Source organism: Pseudophryne corroboree, chromosome 2, assembly GCF_028390025.1.
Source record: "Pseudophryne corroboree isolate aPseCor3 chromosome 2, aPseCor3.hap2, whole genome shotgun sequence".
NCBI classification, from domain to species: Eukaryota; Metazoa; Chordata; class Amphibia; order Anura; family Myobatrachidae; genus Pseudophryne; species Pseudophryne corroboree.
Window position 1 is genome coordinate 817,438,143 of NC_086445.1, and position 21,313 is coordinate 817,459,455.

At 45.6% G+C, this 21,313-nt stretch overlaps 1 protein-coding gene across 1 annotated transcript in view; it reads right to left on the reverse strand.

The window, feature by feature from the left end:
* Positions 1-18,551: 18,551 nt before the first annotated feature.
* LOC135049805 (acetylserotonin O-methyltransferase-like) overlaps positions 18,552-21,313 on the reverse strand; it is an 88,518-nt gene continuing 85,756 nt past the window's right edge. Inside the window, exon 8 of the mRNA XM_063955686.1 lies at positions 18,552-21,084. Coding sequence (XP_063811756.1) covers positions 20,867-21,084 — 218 coding nt within the window. The 3' untranslated portion in view covers positions 18,552-20,866. The remainder of the gene's footprint in view (positions 21,085-21,313) is intronic.

The following is a 21,313-nucleotide window of genomic DNA, read 5'->3' on the forward strand; positions in this document are numbered from 1 at the left end:
ACTAGTGGTGACCAGTGCCTGACCACCAGTATAGTAGTATATTGTTGTATGTATTGTATACTATCTCTTTATCAACCAGTCTATATTAGCAGCAGACACAGTACAGTGCGGTAGTTCACGGCTGTGGCTACCTCTGTGTCGGCAGTCGGAACTCGGCAAGCAGTCCGTCCATCCATAATTGTATTACAATATATACCACCTAACCGTGGTATTTTTTTTTCTTTCTTTATACCGTCGTCATAGTGTCATACTAGTTGTTACGAGTATACTACTATCTCTTTATCAACCAGTGTACAGTGCGGTAGTTCACGGCTGTGGCTACCTCTGTGTCGGCAGTCGGCAGGCAGTCCGTCCATCCATAATTGTATTATTATTATAATATATACCACCTAACCGTGGTTTTTTTTTCATTCTTTATACCGTCATAGTGTCATACTAGTTGTTACGAGTATACTACTATCTCTTTATCAACCAGTGTACAGTGCGGTAGTTCACGGCTGTGGCTACCTCTGTGTCGGCAGTCGGCAGGCAGTCCGTCCATCCATAATTGTATTATTATTATAATATATACCACCTAACCGTGGTTTTTTTTTCATTCTTTATACCGTCGTCATAGTGTCATACTAGTTGTTACGAGTATACTACTATCTCTTTATCAACCAGTGTACAGTGCGGTAGTTCACGGCTGTGGCTACCTCTGTGTCGGCAGTCGGCAGGCAGTCCGTCCATCCATAATTGTATTATTATTATAATATATACCACCTAACCGTGGTTTTTTTTTCATTCTTTATACCGTCGTCATAGTGTCATACTAGTTGTTACGAGTATACTACTATCTCTTTATCAACCAGTGTACAGTGCGGTAGTTCACGGCTGTGGCTACCTCTGTGTCGGCAGTCGGCAGGCAGTCCGTCCATCCATAATTGTATTATTATTATAATATATACCACCTAACCGTGGTTTTTTTTTCATTCTTTATACCGTCGTCATAGTGTCATACTAGTTGTTACGAGTATACTACTATCTCTTTATCAACCAGTGTACAGTGCGGTAGTTCACGGCTGTGGCTACCTCTGTGTCGGCAGTCGGCAGGCAGTCCGTCCATCCATAATTGTATTATTATTATAATATATACCACCTAACTGTGGTATTTTTTTTTCTTTCTTTATACCGTCGTCATAGTGTCATACTAGTTGTTACGAGTATACTACTATCTCTTTATCAACCAGTGTACAGTGTGGAAGTTCACGGCTGTGGCTACCTCTGTGTCGGCAGTCGGCAGGCAGTCCGTCCATCCATAATTGTATTATTATTATAATATATACCACCTAACCGTGGTTTTTTTTTCATTCTTTATACCGTCGTCATAGTGTCATACTAGTTGTTACGAGTATACTACTATCTCTTTATCAACCAGTGTACAGTGCGGTAGTTCACGGCTGTGGCTACCTCTGTGTCGGCAGTCGGCAGGCAGTCCGTCCATCCATAATTGTATTATTATTATAATATATACCACCTAACCGTGGTTTTTTTATACCACCTAACCGTGGCAGTCCGTCCATAATTGTATACTAGTATCCAATCCATCCATCTCCATTGTTTACCTGAGGTGCCTTTTAGTTCTGCCTATAAAATATGGAGAACAAAAAAGTTGAGGTTCCAAAATTAGGGAAAGATCAAGATCCACTTCCACCTCGTGCTGAAGCTGCTGCCACTAGTCATGGCCGAGACGATGAAATGCCAGCAACGTCGTCTGCCAAGGCCGATGCCCAATGTCATAGTACAGAGCATGTCAAATCCAAAACACCAAATATCAGAAAAAAAAGGACTCCAAAACCTAAAATAAAATTGTCGGAGGAGAAGCGTAAACTTGCCAATATGCCATTTACCACACGGAGTGGCAAGGAACGGCTGAGGCCCTGGCCTATGTTCATGGCTAGTGGTTCAGCTTCACATGAGGATGGAAGCACTCAGCCTCTCGCTAGAAAACTGAAAAGACTCAAGCTGGCAAAAGCACCGCAAAGAACTGTGCGTTCTTTGAAATCCCAAATCCACAAGGAGAGTCCAATTGTGTCGTTTGCGATGCCTGACCTTCCCAACACTGGACGTGAAGAGCATGCGCCTTCCACTATTTGCATGCCCCCTGCAAGTGCTGGAAGGAGCACCCGCAGTCCAGTTCCTGATAGTCAGATTGAAGATGTCAGTGTTGAAGTACACCAGGATGAGGAGGATATGGGTGTTGCTGGCGCTGGGGAGGAAATTGACCAGGAGGATTCTGATGGTGAGGTGGTTTGTTTAAGTCAGGCACCCGGGGAGACACCTGTTGTCCGTGGGAGGAATATGGCCGTTGACATGCCAGGTGAAAATACCAAAAAAATCAGCTCTTCGTGTGGAGGTATTTCACCAGAAATGCGGACAACAGGTGTCAAGCCGTGTGTTCCCTTTGTCAAGCTGTAATAAGTAGGGGTAAGGACGTTAACCACCTCGGAACATCCTCCCTTATACGTCACCTGCAGCGCATTCATAATAAGTCAGTGACAAGTTCAAAAACTTTGGGTGACAGCGGAAGCAGTCCACTGACCAGTAAATCCCTTCCTCTTGTAACCAAGCTCACGCAAACCACCCCACCAACTCCCTCAGTGTCAATTTCCTCCTTCCCCAGGAATGCCAATAGTCCTGCAGGCCATGTCACTGGCAAGTCTGACGAGTCCTCTCCTGCCTGGGATTCCTCCGATGCATCCTTGCGTGTAACGCCTACTGCTGCTGGCGCTGCTGTTGTTGCCGCTGGGAGTCGATGGTCATCCCAGAGGGGAAGTCGTAAGCCCACTTGTACTACTTCCAGTAAGCAATTGACTGTTCAACAGTCCTTTGCGAGGAAGATGAAATATCACAGCAGTCATCCTACTGCAAAGCGGATAACTGAGTCCTTGACAACTATGTTGGTGTTAGACGTGCGTCCGGTATCCGCCGTTAGTTCACAGGGAACTAGACAATTTATTGAGGCAGTGTGCCCCCGTTACCAAATACCATCTAGGTTCCACTTCTCTAGGCAGGCGATACCGAGAATGTACACGGACGTCAGAAAAAGACTCACCAGTGTCCTAAAAAATGCAGTTGTACCCAATGTCCACTTAACCACGGACATGTGGACAAGTGGAGCAGGGCAGGGTCAGGACTATATGACTGTGACAGCCCACTGGGTAGATGTATGGACTCCCGCCGCAAGAACAGCAGCGGCGGCACCAGTAGCAGCATCTCGCAAACGCCAACTCTTTCCTAGGCAGGCTACGCTTTGTATCACCGCTTTCCAGAATACGCACACAGCTGAAAACCTCTTACGGCAACTGAGGAAGATCATCGCGGAATGGCTTACCCCAATTGGACTCTCCTGTGGATTTGTGGCATCGGACAACGCCAGCAATATTGTGTGTGCATTAAATATGGGCAAATTCCAGCACGTCCCATGTTTTGCACATACCTTGAATTTGGTGGTGCAGAATTTTTTAAAAAACGACAGGGGCGTGCAAGAGATGCTGTCGGTGGCCAGAAAAATTGCGGGACACTTTCGGCGTACAGGCACCACGTACAGAAGACTGGAGCACCACCAAAAACTACTGAACCTGCCCTGCCATCATCTGAAGCAAGAAGTGGTAACGAGGTGGAATTCAACCCTCTATATGCTTCAGAGGTTGGAGGAGCAGCAAAAGGCCATTCAAGCCTATACAATTGAGCACGATATAGGAGATGGAATGCACCTGTCTCAAGTGCAGTGGAGAATGATTTCAACGTTGTGCAAGGTTCTGATGCCCTTTGAACTTGCCACACGTGAAGTCAGTTCAGACACTGCCAGCCTGAGTCAGGTCATTCCCCTCATCAGGCTTTTGCAGAAGAAGCTGGAGGCATTGAAGAAGGAGCTAACACGGAGCGATTCCGCTAGGCATGTGGGACTTGTGGATGCAGCCCTTAATTCGCTTAACAAGGATTCACGGGTGGTCAATCTGTTGAAATCAGAGCACTACATTTTGGCCACCGTGCTCGATCCTAGATTTAAAGCCTACCTTGGATCTCTCTTTCCGGCAGACACAGGTCTGCTGGGGTTGAAAGACCTGCTGGTGACAAAATTGTCAAGTCAAGCGGAACGCGACCTGTCAACATCTCCTCCTTCACATTCTCCCGCAACTGGGGGTGCGAGGAAAAGGCTCAGAATTCCGAGCCCACCCGCTGGCGGTGATGCAGGGCAGTCTGGAGCGACTGCTGATGCTGACATCTGGTCCGGACTGAAGGACCTGACAACGATTACGGACATGTCGTCTACTGTCACTGCATATGATTCTCTCAACATTGATAGAATGGTGGAGGATTATATGAGTGACCGCATCCAAGTAGGCACGTCACACAGTCCGTACTTATACTGGCAGGAAAAAGAGGCAATTTGGAGGCCCTTGCACAAACTGGCTTTATTCTACCTAAGTTGCCCTCCCACAAGTGTGTACTCCGAAAGAGTGTTTAGTGCCGCCGCTCACCTTGTCAGCAATCGGCGTACGAGGTTACATCCAGAAAATGTGGAGAAGATGATGTTCATTAAAATGAATTATAATCAATTCCTCCGCGGAGACATTGACCAGCAGCAATTGCCTCCACAAAGTACACAGGGAGCTGAGATGGTGGATTCCAGTGGGGACGAATTGATAATCTGTGAGGAGGGGGATGTACACGGTGATATATCGGAGGGTGAAGATGAGGTGGACATCTTGCCTCTGTAGAGCCAGTTTGTGCAAGGAGAGATTAATTGCTTCTTTTTTGGGGGGGGTCCAAACCAACCCGTCATATCAGTCACAGTCGTGTGGCAGACCCTGTCACTGAAATGATGGGTTGGTTAAAGTGTGCATGTCCTGTTTTGTTTATACAACATAAGGGTGGGTGGGAGGGCCCAAGGATAATTCCATCTTGCACCTCTTTTTTCTTTTCTTTTTCTTTGCATCATGTGCTGATTGGGGAGGGTTTTTTGGAAGGGACATCCTGCGTGACACTGCAGTGCCACTCCTAGATGGGCCCGGTGTTTGTGTCGGCCACTAGGGTCGCTAATCTTACTCACACAGCTACCTCATTGCGCCTCTTTTTTTCTTTGCGTCATGTGCTGTTTGGGGAGGGTTTTTTGGAAGGGACATCCTGCGTGACACTGCAGTGCCACTCCTAGATGTGCCCGGTGTTTGTGTCGGCCACTAGGGTCGCTAATCTTACTCACACAGTCAGCTACCTCATTGCGCCTCTTTTTTTCTTTGCGTCATGTGCTGTTTGGGGAGGGTTTTTTGGAAGGGCCATCCTGCGTGACACTGCAGTGCCACTCCTAGATGGGCCCGGTGTTTGTGTCGGCCACTAGGGTCGCTAATCTTACTCACACAGCTACCTCATTGCGCCTCTTTTTTTCTTTGCGTCATGTGCTGTTTGGGGAGGGTTTTTTGGAAGGGACATCCTGCGTGACACTGCAGTGCCACTCCTAGATGGGCCCGGTGTTTGTGTCGGCCACTAGGGTCGCTTATCTTTCTCACACAGCTACCTCATTGCGCCTCTTTTTTTCTTTGCGTCATGTGCTGTTTGGGGAGGGTTTTTTGGAAGGGACATCCTGCGTGACACTGCAGTGCCACTCCTAGATGGGCCCGGTGTTTGTGTCGGCCACTAGGGTCGCTTATCTTTCTCACACAGTCAGCTACCTCATTGCGCCTCTTTTTTTCTTTGCGTCATGTGCTGTTTGGGGAGGGTTTTTTGGAAGGGACATCCTGCGTGACACTGCAGTGCCACTCCTAGATGGGCCCGGTGTTTGTGTCGGCCACTAGGGTCGCTTATCTTTCTCACACAGTCAGCTACCTCATTGCGCCTCTTTTTTTCTTTGCGTCATGTGCTGTTTGGGGAGGGTTTTTTGGAAGGGACATCCTGCGTGACACTGCAGTGCCACTCCTAGATGGGCCCGGTGTTTGTGTCGGCCACTAGGGTCGCTTATCTTTCTCACACAGTCAGCTACCTCATTGCGCCTCTTTTTTTCTTTGCGTCATGTGCTGTTTGGGGAGGGTTTTTTGGAAGGGACATCCTGCGTGACACTGCAGTGCCACTCCTAGATGGGCCCGGTGTTTGTGTCGGCCACTAGGGTCGCTAATCTTACTCACACAGCTACCTCATTGCGCCTCTTTTTTTCTTTGCGTCATGTGCTGTTTGGGGAGGGTTTTTTGGAAGGGACATCCTGCGTGACACTGCAGTGCCACTCCTAGATGGGCCCGGTGTTTGTGTCGGCCACTAGGGTCGCTTATCTTACTCACACAGCGACCTCGGTGCAAATTTTAGGACTAAAAATAATATTGTGAGGTGTGATGTGTTCAGAATAGGCTGAAAATGAGTGTAAATTATGTTTTTTGAGGTTAATAATACTTTGGGATCAAAATTACCCCCAAATTCTATGATTTAAGCTGTTTTTTAGGGTTTTTTGAAAAAAACACCCGAATCCAAAACACACCCGAATCCGACAAAAAAAATTCGGTGAGGTTTTGCCAAAACGCGGTCGAACCCAAAACACGGCCGCGGAACCGAACCCAAAACCAAAACACAAAACCCGAAAAATTTCCGGCGCTCATCTCTAGCGCCAACCCTTCTCACCCCAGTCACCAATTCTTTTAAAGATTGCCATCTGGAAAAAGGTTTCAGTCTATCAAGATCAAAACCTCATGCCACATGAACATTTTCTGCCCCATTGCAGTGAGGCTCATCAAGAAGGCCCCTGCATCTCACTGACTTTAGGTTTACGCCCATACTTCACCCACACCCGTGCTTATACAAGTGCAATTATTATATTGTATTTATAGTTATTGTAAAAAAAAATTCTCTTACGTCCTAGAGGATGCTGGGGACTCCGTAAGGACCATGGGGTATAGGCGGGCTCCGCAGGAGACATGGGCACTCTAAGACTTTAGATTGGTGTGAACTGGCTCATCCCTCTATGCCACTCCTCCAGACCTCAGTTAGATCCTGTGCCCAGAGGAGACTGGATGCACTGCAGGGGAGCTCTACTGAGTTTCTCTGAAAAGACTTTTGTTAGGTTTTTTATTTTCAGGAAGCACTGCTGGCAACAGGCTCCCTGCTTCGTGGGACTGAAGGGAGAGAAGCAGACCTACTTTACTGATAGGCTCTGCTTCTTAGGCTACTGGACACCATTAGCTCCAGAGGGTCGGAACACAGGTGTCGTCCTCGCTGTTCGTCCTGGAGCCGCGCCGCCGTCCTCCTCACAGAGCCGGAAGATAGAAGCCGGGTAAGTATATGAAGTAAGAAGACGACAAAGTCGGCAGAAGACTTCAGATCTTCAGAGAGGTACCGTGCAGCAGTCGCGCTGCGCGCCATTGCTCCCACACACACACAAGGCACAGCAAGAGTGCAGGGCGCAGGGGGGGCGCCCTGGGCAGCAATAATTACCTCACATAACACTGGCACCATTGTTAGATACTGCGGAGGCAGTATATTATAAAAACCCCGCCAGTATAAAAAAATGAGCGGGACCGAAGCCCGCCGTCGAGGAGGCGGGGCTTGATCCTCCAGCACTAACTAGCGCCATTTTCTCCACAGAGAAGCTGCTCCCGGACTCTCCCCTGCTGTACGAGTAACAGGGGACAAAAAACGAGGGGGGGGGGGGCACATTTATTCGGCGCAAATCATATATATAAAAAAGCGCTGTACAGGCTGGGAGAGTGTTTTCAGTGTCTAGTGGCGCTGGGTGTGTGCTGGCATACTCTCTCTCTCTGTCTCCCCAAAGGGCCTTATTGGGGGGCTGTCCCCATATTCATATATCCCAGTGTGTGGGGGGGTGTCAGTACATGTGTGTCGACATGTCTGAAGCGGAAGGCTCGTCTAGGTAGGATGCAGAGCAGATGGTGGTGGTGTCTCCGTCGGCACAGCCGACACCGGATTGGTTGCATATGTGGAATGTTTTAAATGCTAATGTGACCTTATTACATAAGAGATTGGACAAAGCAGAATCCAAGGAAAAAGCAGGGAGTCAATCCATGGCTTTGACTGTGTCACAAGGCCCTTCAGGGTCCTATAAACGTCCCTTTTCCCAGATAGCAGACACTGATTCCGACAAGGATTCCGACTCCAGTGTCGTCTATGATGAGGCAAGGTTGCACCCAAGGGTAGCCAAGAGTATTCAATATATGATTTTTGCAATAAAAGATGTTTTGCATATCACAGAGGACCCCTCTGTCCCTGACACGAAGGTCTGCATGTTTAAGGAAAAGAAACCTGAGGTAACGCTTCCCCCATCTCATGAGCTGAACGCTTTATTTGAAAAGGCTTGGAAAACTTTTGAGAAGAGACTGCAGGTTCCCAAGAGGATTATTATGGCGTATCCTTTCCCCTCACAGGACAGGTTACGGTGGGAATCCTCGCCCACGGTGGACAATGCCTTGACGCACTTGTCCAAAAAGGGTTGCATTACCGTCCCCGGTCACGGCAGCCCTCAAGGATCCTGCGGAACGCAGACAGGAGACTACCTTAAAATCAATTTATACGACTACGGGTGCCCTGCTCAGACCGGCAGTAGCGTCGGCATGGGTGGGTAGCGCGATTGCAGCGTGGGCAGATAACTTGTCATCTGACATCGACACCCTAGATAAAGATAGTATTTTGTTGACCTTGGGTCACATTAAGGACGCAGCGTTATATATGAGAGAGGCTGCGAGAGATATTGGGCTCTTGGGTTCAAGAGCCAATGCCATGGCAGTTTCTGCTAGAGGGTCCCTGTGGACCCGTCAATGGACAGGTGATGCTGATTCAAAGAGACATATGGAGGCTTTGCCTTACAAAAGTGAAGTATTATTTGGCCTCGCGGACCTGGTTTTCACAGCTACCACGGGTAAGTCTTCTTTTTTGCCTTTTGTTCCCCCACAGCAAAAGAAAACACCTCAGTAACAGATGCAGTCCTTTCGGTTGCATAAGTTCAGAAAGGGTCAGGGCTCTTCCTTCCTCGCCACAGGTAGAGGTAGAGGGAAAAGAACACCAGCTACGGCTAGTTCCCAGGAACAAAAGTCCTCCCTGGCCTCTACAAAATCCACCGCATGACGCTGGGGCTCAGCTGAGGGAGTCCGCACCGGTGGGGGCACGTCTTCGGCTCTTCAGTCAGGTCTGGGTTCAGTCGGATTTGGATCCTTGGGCGGTAGAAATTGTATCCCAAGGCTACAAGCTGGAGTTCGAAGAGGTGCCTCCACACCGATTTTTCAAATCGGCCTTGCCAGCTTCTCCCCCAGAGAGGGAAATAGTTTCAGCTGCCATACAAAAGCTGTGTCAACAGCAGGTGATTATCAAGGTTCCCCTAATGCAACAGGGGAAGGGGTTTTATTCAACCCTGTTTGTGGTCCCGAAGCCGGATGGCTCGGTCAGACCAATTCTGAATCTAAAATCCCTGAACCTATATTTGAAAAGGTTCAAATTCAAGATGGAATCTCTCCGGGCAGTGATCTCCAGCCTGGAAGGGGGGGATTTTATGGTGTCACTAGACATAAAGGATGCATACCTTCATGTCCCCATATATCCTCCTCATCAGGCGTACCTGAGATTCGCTGTACAGGATTGTCATTACCAGTTTCAGACGTTGCCATTTGGGCTTTCCGCGGCCCCAGGAATTTTCACCAAGGTAATGGCGGAAATGATGGTGCTCCTGCGCAAGCAAGGAGTCACAATTATCCCATACTTGGACGATCTCCTGAGAAAGGCAAGATCGAGAGATCAGTTACTAAAAAGCATGTCTCTCTCCCTGAGAGTACTACAATAACACGGTTGGATTGTAAATCTACCAAAGTCGCAGTTGGTTCCGACGACTCGGCTGTCATTTTTGGGCATGGTTCTGGACACGGGAAAAAAAGAGGGTTTTTCTCCTGACGGGAAAAAGCCCAGGAACTTCAGACCATGGTCAGGGACCTGCTAAAACCAAAAACAGTGTCAGTTCATCAATGCACTCGAGTATTGGAGAGATGGTGGCGGCCTACGAGGCCATTCCGTTTGGCAGGTTCCATGCGAGAACTTTTCAGTGGGACCTTCTGGACAAGTGGTCGGGGTCCCATCTACAAATTCATCAGAGAATAAGCCTGTCCCCCAGGGCCAGGGTGTCTCTCCTGTGGCGGCTTCAGAGTGCTCACCTTCTAGAGGGTCGCAGGTTTGGCATTCAAGACTCGGTTCTTGTGACCACGGACGCGAGCCTCCGAGGATGGGGAGCAGTCACACAAGGAAGAAATTTTCAAGGAATATGGTCAAGCCAGGAGGCTTGTCTACACATCAATGTGCTGGAATTAAGGGCCATATACAACGGCCTACAACAAGCGGAGAGTCTTCTTCGCAACCTACCCATTTTGATTCAGTCAGACAAAGTCACAGCCGTGGCGCATGTAAACCGCCAGGGCGGGACAAGGAGCAGAGCAGCAATGGCAGAAGCCACCAGGATTCTTCGCTGGGCGGAAAATCATGTAAGCGCTCTGTCAGCAGTCTTCATTCCGGGAGTGGACAACTGGGAAGCAGACTTCCTCAGCAGACACGATCTCCATCCAGGAGAGTGGGGACTTCATCAAGAGGTCTTTGTAGAGATAACAAGTCGTTGTGGACTTCCTAAAATAGACATGATGGCGTCACGCCTCAACAAAAAGCTTCGGACGTATTGTTCCAGGTCGAGGGACCCTCAGGCAGTAGCAGTGGACGCACTAGTGACACCGTGGGTGTTTCAGTCGGTCTATGTGTTCCCTCCACTTCCACTCATCTCAAAAATATTGAGAATCATAAGACGAACAAGAGTGCAGACAATACTCATTGTTCCAGATTGGCCTCGAAGGGCCTGGTATTCAGATCTACAGGAAATGATCGCAGAAGATCCGTGGCCTCTTCCTCCCAGGGTGGACCTGTTGCAACAGGGGCCCTGTGTGTTCCAAGACTTACTGTGGTTACGTTTGACGGCATGGCGGTTGAACACCAAATCCTAGCTAGGAAAGGTATTCTGGGGGAAGTCATCCCTACTCTAATCAAAGCTAGGAATGAGGTAACGGCGAAGCATTATCACCGTATCTGGAGGAAATATGTTTCTTGGTGTGAAGACAAGAATGCTCCTATGGAAGATTTTCAGCTGGGTCGTTTTCTCCCCTTTCTACAGACAGGAGTGGATTTGGGCCTTAAGTTAGGCTCCATTAAGGTGCAGATTTTGGCCTTATCTATATTCTTTCAGAAGGAATTGGCTTCTCTCCCAGAAGTCCAGACTTTTGTAAAGGGAGTGCAGCACATCCAACCTCTTTTTTTGCCCCCAGTGGCACCGTGGGACCTTAATGTGGTGTTACGGTTCCTTAAATCACACTGGTTTGAACCTCTTCAAACGGTGAAGTTAAAATTTCTCACTTGGAAAGTGGTCATGTTGTTGGCCTTGGCATCTGCGAGGCGGTTGGCCGAATTGGCGGCTTTGTCTCACAAGAGTCCCTATCTGATTTTCCATGTGAATCGAGCGGAGTTGAGAACTCGTCCTCAATTTCTACATAAGGTGGTTTCGTCGTTCCATATGAACCAACTTATTGTGGTGCCTGTGGCTACGGGTGACTTGGAGGATTCCAAGTCCCTCGATGTGGTCAGGGCCTTAAAAATTTATGTAGCCAGGACGGCTCGAGTTAGGAAAACAGAGGCACTGTTTGTCCTGTATGCGGCCAACAAGGTTGGCGCTCCTGCTTCTAAGCAGACTTTTGCTCGCTGGATCTGTAACACGATTCAGCAGGCTCATTCTACGGTTGGATTGCCGTTACCAAATTCGGTAAAGGCCCATTCCACTAGGAAGGTGGGCTCTTCTTGGGCGGCTGCCCGAGGCGTCTCGGCATTACAGCTGTGCCGAGCAGCTACTTGGTCGGGTTCAAACACTTTTACAAAATTCTACAAGTTTGATACCCTGGCTGATGAGGACCTCATGTTTGCTCAATCGGTGCTGCAGAGTCATCCGCGCTCTCCCGCCCGGTCTGGAGCTTTGGTATTATCCCCATGGTCCTTACGGAGTCCCCAGCATCCTCTAGGACAGGGGTAGGTAAGTAATTTTTAATAGAGTCCGGATGTTATCTGATTATTTTGATCGAGGTCCAAAAAAACCACAAAATCAAATATCTGGAATGTAAATAATAACAAGCTTTTACTTTGTTGCTGAAACAAGTAATATACTACATTCCTTAAAAGGAATTTTAAGCCTTAAATAAAACTTTACTAGACATTACGAGTCATTATGTTACTCTTAGGCAGTGATTCAGGTTGGTTTGCAAAAGCAAACTCCTTCTTTAATGGACAAAACCATGGGGGTAATTCAGAGTTGATCGTAGCAGCAAAATTGTTAGCAGTTGTGCAAAACCATGGGGGTAATTCCAAGTTGATCGCAGCAGGAATTTTTTTAGCAGTTGGGCAAAACCATGTGCACTGCAGGGGGGAGGGCAGATATAACATTTGCAGAGAGAGTTAGATTTGGGTGGGTTACTTTGTTTCTGTGCAGGGTAAATACTGGCTGCTTTATTTTTACATTGCAATTTAGATTGCAGATTGAACTCACCACACCCAAATCTATCTCTCTCTGCACATGTTATATCTGCCCCTCCTGCAGTGCACATGGTTTTGCCCAACTGCTAAAAAATTTCCTGCTGCGATCAACTTGGAATTACCCCCTATGTGCACTGCAGGTGTGGCAGATATAACATTTGCAGAGAGAGTTAGATTTAGATGGGTTATTTTGTTTCTGTGCAGGGTAAATACTGGCTGCTTTATTTTTACACTACAATTTAGATGTCAGTCGGTTTGAACACACCGTCTCTGCACATGTTATATCTGCCCCCCTGCACTGCACATGGTTTTTCACAACTGCTAACACATTTGCTTTTGCGATCAATTCTGAATTAGGCCTCATGTGCACTGCAGGTGGGGCTGAAGGAACGTGCAGAGAGAGTTACGTTTTGGTGAGTTATTTTGTTTCTGTGCAGAGTAAATACTGGCTGCTTTATTTTTACACTGCAATTTAGGATTCAGTTTGAACACACCCCACCCAAATGTAACTCTCTCTGCACATTTTACATCAGTCCCACCTGCAGTGCACATGTTTTTGTACATTAAAGAAGGAGTTTGATTTTGCAAACCAACCTGAATCACTCCCTTAATGCGAAAAATTGCACTTCCGATCCTGAGACAGTTTTTTAAAGTTTGGAACTCTTGGAGAACAAGTAATACGCAGAGTGTCTTCAAGGTGGGCATCTGTTAACCTTGATCGATGTCTGTTTTTCAGAAAACTCATCTTGGCAAAAGAGGTCTCACATATGTATGTGGAGCCAAACATGGTGGCTATGTTGATAGCTAGTTTTTTACAATTTGCGTATTTGTCCAAAACATGCTTAGCCCAAAAATCTTCAGTGGATGCAGTTTTGTACATTTTCAAGGAAGCATCTTCTTGCATGTCGATTATCTCCATTTGAAGGGTAGGTTTTGAAATTCCGAACAACTTCTCAGCTACATCAGTCCATTCTCCCGCTGGAGAAACTTCATAAGGAGTTTTTATAAAATTTGACAGTTTCCCTATCTCTGCAAAGTCTTGAAATCTTGCTGCAAATTCCCTCCTAAGATCTGAGACAAAACTTAAAAAAAACTGCAGTGTCCATTTCAGAATTATTTTTTCTTAATTGAAGAGTAGTTGGAAAATGAATAAATTCTTGCTTTTCAATGTCTTTTTCAAATATATCAAGCTTGCGACGGAAAGCAGAGACACTTTGTATCAGATCACATATTAACTTTCCGTTCCCTTGCAACTCGGTATTAAGCTCATTTAAATATTTGAGAATGTCTTTCAGAAAAGATAAAGCTAGCATATTGCACTTGTTGGCTAGGAACTCCATGTACTTCCTTGCTTCTTCGGTATTCAAATTTTCCAGGAATGCTGTCACTTCGTCTTTTATGTGCCAAAATCGTTCAATAACTTGGCCTTTACTCAGCCAGCGAACATTGTTGTGTTGTAATAAATCGGAATAGGCCGAATCACATTCAGACAAGAACTCTTTGAACTGTCTGTGCTGAAGAGCAGAGCGAGACCTCATAAAATTGATCAACTTAATCATGGTGTCCATTACGTCTTTCAATGTAGCACTGAATTTTCCACAAAGGGATGTCTGATGAATTATGCACTGATAAGATAATATCCCAGCATTCTTATCCCTGATTCTCTTTACCAAACCCTTTTCTTTGCCTATCATGGCCGGGGCGCCGTCAGTGGAAATGGACACAATTTTATCATAGCTAATGTTTGATTTTGTAATGAATTCATCAAAAGTCTTGAACAAATCTTCTCCGCGAGTCTTGCCTTTAAATGGCAATATTGCTAGCAACTCATCTCTAAATAGTTTACTTTCAACGTCATAAAATCGCACAAAAATGGACATTTTGTTTATTGTCAACAATGTCGCAAGATTCGTCAAGTGCAATGGCGTAACAAGGTGCCTTATGTAGAAGTTCGAGCAAGCTGCTTTTGTTGTCAGCAGCTAAAATTTCTGTTCTTCTTGTATTGCTTCTTGATGACAAAGGAATGCCTTGAATAGCTGCAAGAATGTCCTTCTTCTCTTCAAAAAGTGCTGTGACTGTTTCCAACATACATTCTTTTACGATCTCAGAGTCCGAAAATGGCTTCTGGTGCTTACTAAGCGTCCAAGATATGCGTAACGCTGCTTCTGCAGATTTTTGTTGTTCGCTCATGCACCGAACTAGTATAGCCGTACTATTTTTGTAAGAAGACAGACAAGACTGCAGTTTGTCTTTACGCGCTGCACTACCAGGAGGAAACTTTTTATGAAAATCCTGATGATTTGATTCTTAGTGTTGCTTTAAATCTCCACTTTTAATAATAGCGACCGTCTTGTTGCATATGAGGCAAAGTGGAACAGCTCCAGTTCTTACAGGCAGCGTAAAACAGTATAGTTCGGTCCACTCCGACAGAAACTTTCTATTTTCAGTGTCAACTTTAGGCTTTTTATAAAACACGTTTATCCACAGCACGATGTTTGAGTAACTCAGTAATTCGTACTCACGGATGCTCTACGTATACTGCAGCGTCACTGGGTGCCCTTTGTGCCGTTCCAGACTCGGTCTGGATGCAGGATTCACCTGATCTACAATAAGCAAATAGAAAGGACTCAGCTGCCTTGATACACCACTCCACAGGGGGGAAAAAACACCAATTTCCTTAGAATAGTATACAAATGAATAAGTGAAGTATCACTGGCGCTAGGACAGTCCTTAAAGATATGTAATCGCCCATTAGTGGGGAAATATCACAGCCCAGGGTTTTAATTCACACACAACACAATGGGATGAAAATCAGCAATAAAAATCAATTTATTATAATAAAACACACATACAAGTGGTAAATTCACAAGAACAAATACACACTGCACTGAGAAGTTTGTGTATTTGTTCTTGTGAATGTCCCATTGTGTTTGGATTAAAACCCTGGGCTGTGATATTTCCCCACTAATGGGCAATTACACATCTTGCACCAGTGATACTTCACTTTTTCATTTGTATACATTTGTAATACCTAATTGTAATCTTATGTATACGATGACTTCTTTACTCCCAGGGTGTAAGAATTAATTGCGGCCCAAACCCCTACAGTGGAGCGCAGTATCTTTCTATCTATTCTTGTGCAATACAGACACGAAATATGTTTCAAAATATGACTGCTCACCCTTATGTACAAAGCCCGCGTACGTGGGGACGGGCAGGCCGCAACCCGCAGACGCACTAAAAAGTGCCTCCCGGCTCCGCCGCCTGGTAGCTTGGTTTCCTCTTGAGAGGGTGAGTCCCCTGGGTGCGGGGACTGGGTCCAGTCGGGGCTCCTCCACACTGTGGTGCGGTGCGCGGGATCCACTCAGCGCCTCAGCCTCCATCAGTCCCGTGACGCCACGTCAGCCCGCTCACAAGAGACGTCGCGTCAGCCAGCTCACGTGGGACACCGCGTTAGCCCGCTCACGTTGGACGCCGCATCAGCACGCTCTGCAGGGGAAGGAAGATGGACGCTCTTGCCTCTCTGCATCATTACAGTGTGAGCTTCCTTCCCCTGCCAGTATCCTGCCAGTAGTAAAGTATTTATAATTAGAGTAAACCAGTCCGCTGTTCTGTCCTTTGCGGTCCGGAGATGGACCGCGGTCCGCCAGTTGCCGGTTCCTGCTCTAGGACGTAAGAGAAAATAAGATTTTAAACCAACCGGTAAATCTTTTTCTCCTAGTCCGTAGAGGATGCTGGGCGCCCGTCCCATTGCGGACAATTTCTGCATGGCTTGTATATAGTTGTTGCTTACATAAGGGTTATGTTACAGTTGTGATCAGTCTCTGGCTGATGCTGTTATGTTCATACTGTTAACTGGTTTGGTATATTCCAGATTGTACGGTGTGTATGGTGTGGGCTGGTATGTATCTCACCCTTAGATTAACAAAAATCCTTTCCTCGTACTGTCCGTCTCCTCTGGGCACAGTTCTTTAACTGAGGTCTAGAGGAGGGGCATAGAGGGAGGAGCCAGTTCACACCCATCTAAAGTCTTAGAGTGCCCATGTCTCCTGTGGAGCCCGTCTATACCCCATGGTCCTTACGGAGTCCCCAGCATCCTCTATGGACTAGGAGAAAAAGATTTACCAGTAGGTTTAAAATCTTATTTTTTTTTAAATGTTATAGCTATTTCTTGTTTGTATACCAACCTCACTAAGCTAATTTCCTTGTATGTGCAAGGTACTTGGCAATAAAGAGAATTCTGATTCAAATCACAGAGCTAGACTACAACTCCCAGCAGCTCCCACGATACTTAGCTACGCACATCCAATCCGTAATAGCAGCTATGGTGTACTAGAAGCCTGGTTGTCATGGTGTTATCGATTTTGTTGAAAAATTAATTCATTAAAAAACAAAAATTGCTTCAGGACCCCTCCGGGATTAGGAGAACTGAATCTTTAGAGGCCCTGAAGCTTAAACTTCATTGTAGTTTCACTGTAGATCTGCCAGTGCTTGTGACAACCACATATTTAGTATCCCAAGTTTCCTGTTACTGTAGTTTTGAAAACCAGTGTCTAAATATCTTGAATTTTTTTTACTCAAAATTTGATCAATGATGTACTTTGTAAACCAGAAAAAGTCTGGCAGTATTCTAGCAGTGTTGCATTACCATCAGTGTGCATACTTTAACAGGGCTTTATTATTTTAAAGTCAGGCCCTCCAAGGGAAATGTGAGATCTTTTGTTTGGTGGCCAGTGTAGTCATTTTAGTCAGAACTATATGCTCACACAACACCTTTAGTGTACTTTGGTCACTTTCCATGTCTAACATTTGTCATGGTCCCTTAGTCTCATAGAGCCAAAGGAGTGAAAAGAAGTGTACAGAATGGGCAAGTTGCAGCCAAAAATGAATGATTCCTATGGAATGCAGATGTTCATGTAAACTGGCTTTATTTTTGCTAAATTGCGTGCATGAAAATCTCCAAAAACTTGTCAAAGGGAGATGTATGGTAGCGTTTTTTGGGTGTGTTATGGTAGCAACGCAAGCCTGTCACAGAGGTAGTTAAGAACTCAGATGATTAATTGCTTGCACTGGAGGCTATAATGGAGATGCACATACTGTAGCATAGAGCTGGTGCACGTTTTGATAATGCATCTGATGGTTGTGACTGCAGCCACTCAATGTGGCCGTCTCCAGGAGACTTCGGAATGGGGGTGGGCAAGGGGGCAGCATGCCCCCCCTTCACATTATTGGGAGGAGGCGTGCCCATGCTGAGCCTGCTGGGACATCACCGCCTCCTCCCAGTAATGCATCTGATTCAGCGGTAAGCGCTCCCCGCTTGTGGGGTGCTGGGTAATCGTTGGGTGAGCGCCATTTTTTTTCATGCCCCCTCCAACCATACAACATTTTGGCACCCCTGGCCGTCTCAATCCTTGCGCATTCAGATACACGGTTGTACACCAGAGGAAGGGCTTATACTAGCATTGGCATAAAGTCACAGGGATGACTACTTAGCAGACGTTAACCATAGTGCAATTTAGAGTCAGGCCCTTACACCCAACCAGTGCTTTTTTTTATGGAAAAGGCTACAAGTACTTAAATGAAAGGTGTTGGTGCTCACCTAATGTTACAAATTGACACACTATTTGTAGTCACTTCCATATTCTAGATTAGTGAGCAGATACTTATTTTATTAATTTTTTAATTTTTTTCCCACTGATTTCTTTGTGTTTCTGGAACTACAGTAGTAATAAGAATGAAATATGACACCAAAAGAAAGGTGATGGTATTACGGGCCGCTGTGTACTTATCCACCAAAAATTACAGGCGTCAAACTCTGTATAAGGCCCAATGTTTTTTACACAAAGCATAGACAGTTTGCAATATACCAATGTTTCTATAACATTAATACATTTCAAATACAGTAAGTCTTAATCCAAGAATAGCACATAACATGCAGCATTAATACAATAAATGACAAATTAGAAACTTACACTGTATTTTATCATTCATTATTTTATATATGTGTGTTCCATAGTTGTACAAAGTGGTTGGACTAGTTTATTACCATATCAACAGGCCTGGACATGAGGACCTTGGCTTTTGTTACACGGATACAAACAAAATATTCTGACCACTTGTTGTTTGGAGTACAATAGATGCTATGTGACTCACCAGGAGCTCAGTCACTTTTTCTCACACAGTGGTTCTGAACACACCTGGATCTTATCCTCTCCCTCATATCTGGTTACACACATTGGGGGTCATTCCGAGTTGTTCGCTCATTGCCGATTTTCGCTATACTGCGATTAGTCGCTTACTGCGCATGCGCAAGGTTCGCAGAGCGCATGCGCTTAGTTATTTTACACAAAAGTTAGGTATTTTACTCACGGCATAATGAAGCTTTTTCATCGCTGTGCTGATCATAGTGTGATTGACAGGAATTGGGTGTTTCTGGGCAGAAACTGGCCGTTTTATGGGAGTGTGCGGAAAAACGCAGGCGTTCGAGTTGCAAAACGCAGGAGTGGCTGGAGAAACGGGGGAGTGGTTGGGCAAATGATGGGTGTGTTTGTGACGTCAAACCAGGAACGAAAAGGACTGAGCTGGTCGCAATGGCTGAGTAAGTCTGGAGCTACTCAGAAACTGCTAAGAAATTTCTATTCGCAATTCTGCTAATCTTTCGTTCGCAATTCTGCTAAGCTAAGATACACTCCCAGAGGGTGGCGGCTTAGCGTGTACAATGCTGCTAAAAGCAGCTAGCGAGCGAACAACTCGGAATGACCCCCATAGTACATTGGTTAATATGTGAAACAGGTGGCTTTAAGGTTAATGGTTTATTGTGAAGTAGTACTGTGATCGTTACATAGGCAGCAGCAGGGCTTAAAGTGGTCCTGGAGAGGTGATGGAACTCATTTTTCCCACCACCTAACGCACCCCCCCCCCCCTTCCCTCACAGTAAGTGGAGCCAAGGCCAGTGCTTGTGTTTTCAGCATCTCCCTGCAAACTATAAATTAGTGCCCTACTTTCCATACTTTATAAAGGGACATTGATATCACAAAGAAGCAGCGTGAGCGCATGTTAGTACCCCCAGTTCAAATTAGTAGTACAGTCTTATTTACATTACACTGCATGTAGTGACCCTGATTCATATTACACCACATAGTAATGGCCCTTATTCAGGTTACCTCACTCAGTAGTGCCCTTTATTCACATTGCACTACACAATGGTACCCTTTAGGCATGTTATGCCACACAGTAGTGCCTCTTATATACAATACCCACAGTAGTGCCTCTTATACACAATTACCACAGTAGTAGTGCCCCTTATACATAATGCCCTAAATAGTAGTGCCCCTTACACATAATGAACACAGTAGTGTTGCTAATACACATAATGGCCACAGTAGTGCCCCTTATACACATCTCTGCCACTCCCGCAGCTCACTGCCTGTGTCCGTCCAGCAGCTCCATGCCCTGTATCAGCAGCGGTGACAGCATGACATCACATACACTGTGCCGGAAAAGGAAACCACTGGGACCTGAGGAGGGGATGAATGCTGTCCAACAGACACAGCATGTGTAAAGTACCAGGAGGGATGGGCTGTAAATGGTGGAGGACCGTGGAGCCACCAGGACATGAGGAAGGGGGAGGTGGCTGCAGCTCATCAGAAAAACACTAGCAAAGCCTGCATCATCTATTGATGTAGGTGATAGGGCAGGTTTTTCTGTTGGAATTACTGTGCAGGGCAATGGAGGTGGTGGAACTAGTTCCCCTTACCAATACAGGTGGTGGAACTCCGTTCCACCTCATTCCCCCTCACTTTAACCCCTGGGCAGCATACAGAATATTCTGTTTGTTGTAGTTTTGGTTGGCTGTACAACAGTGTTGATTAAGATTTATGTACTGATGTCTATTCTAACTGTAGATATATTTGATATATTTGGTGGAGATGGAATAGTGGAGTGATGGCTGTAACTGTAGTTAAACTTGGTCAGCCATCACATATGTTTGTTTATGGAGACTGTAGTATCATGGGAGTGGAATTTCTAACAGCTTATTGTTGATCAATTGTTGATGAAAACATTGCATGCAATTTTTCTTGAATAGAATTATTCTAATGTTTTAAATATATAATTCCTGGGTATAAGCTTGTAAGGAAGTTATTAAAATATATATAATTAATTTGTTATTAATTATAAGTTATTAAATGAAAAAAATAGTATATTTGCTTTAAGAATATATTAATACTGGAAAGAAAACAACCAGGCTGTTACAGAAACGTTCTAGAATCATATCTGTAAACAGAAAAAAACATTATACAACTTTTCTGGCCAGGATTGCATCATATAGCTTTCCAGTTACTTTCACTTGTATGTCCCTGAAGCCAGAGTCTGTGAGGAGCTTGGTGTATTCAGATGAGGTCCTTTCTCTGCCTTCCGTCTGGAGCAACATTTTCAGTGAGTACAGCTGGGAAACCAATGGGCCACTCTTATCTTCATTTAATAGAACTTCAAGCAGCAGAACACCACCTCCTTTACATAACAGAGAGAAAACAGGCAAAGTCCAGTTTACACGTGAGAATTATTGGAAACATGATATGTAAAATTTATTTATATTGCATGTATTCAGATATTAACTGGGCTGCCAAGACTTTGGGTAGCCCTGTCATATTGACATGGACATAATAAAAAAATGATCAAGGCAGTTGTAAAAATAAAAGACTCCTTATAATGTCTAGATTGCACTTAATTACCATCTCAG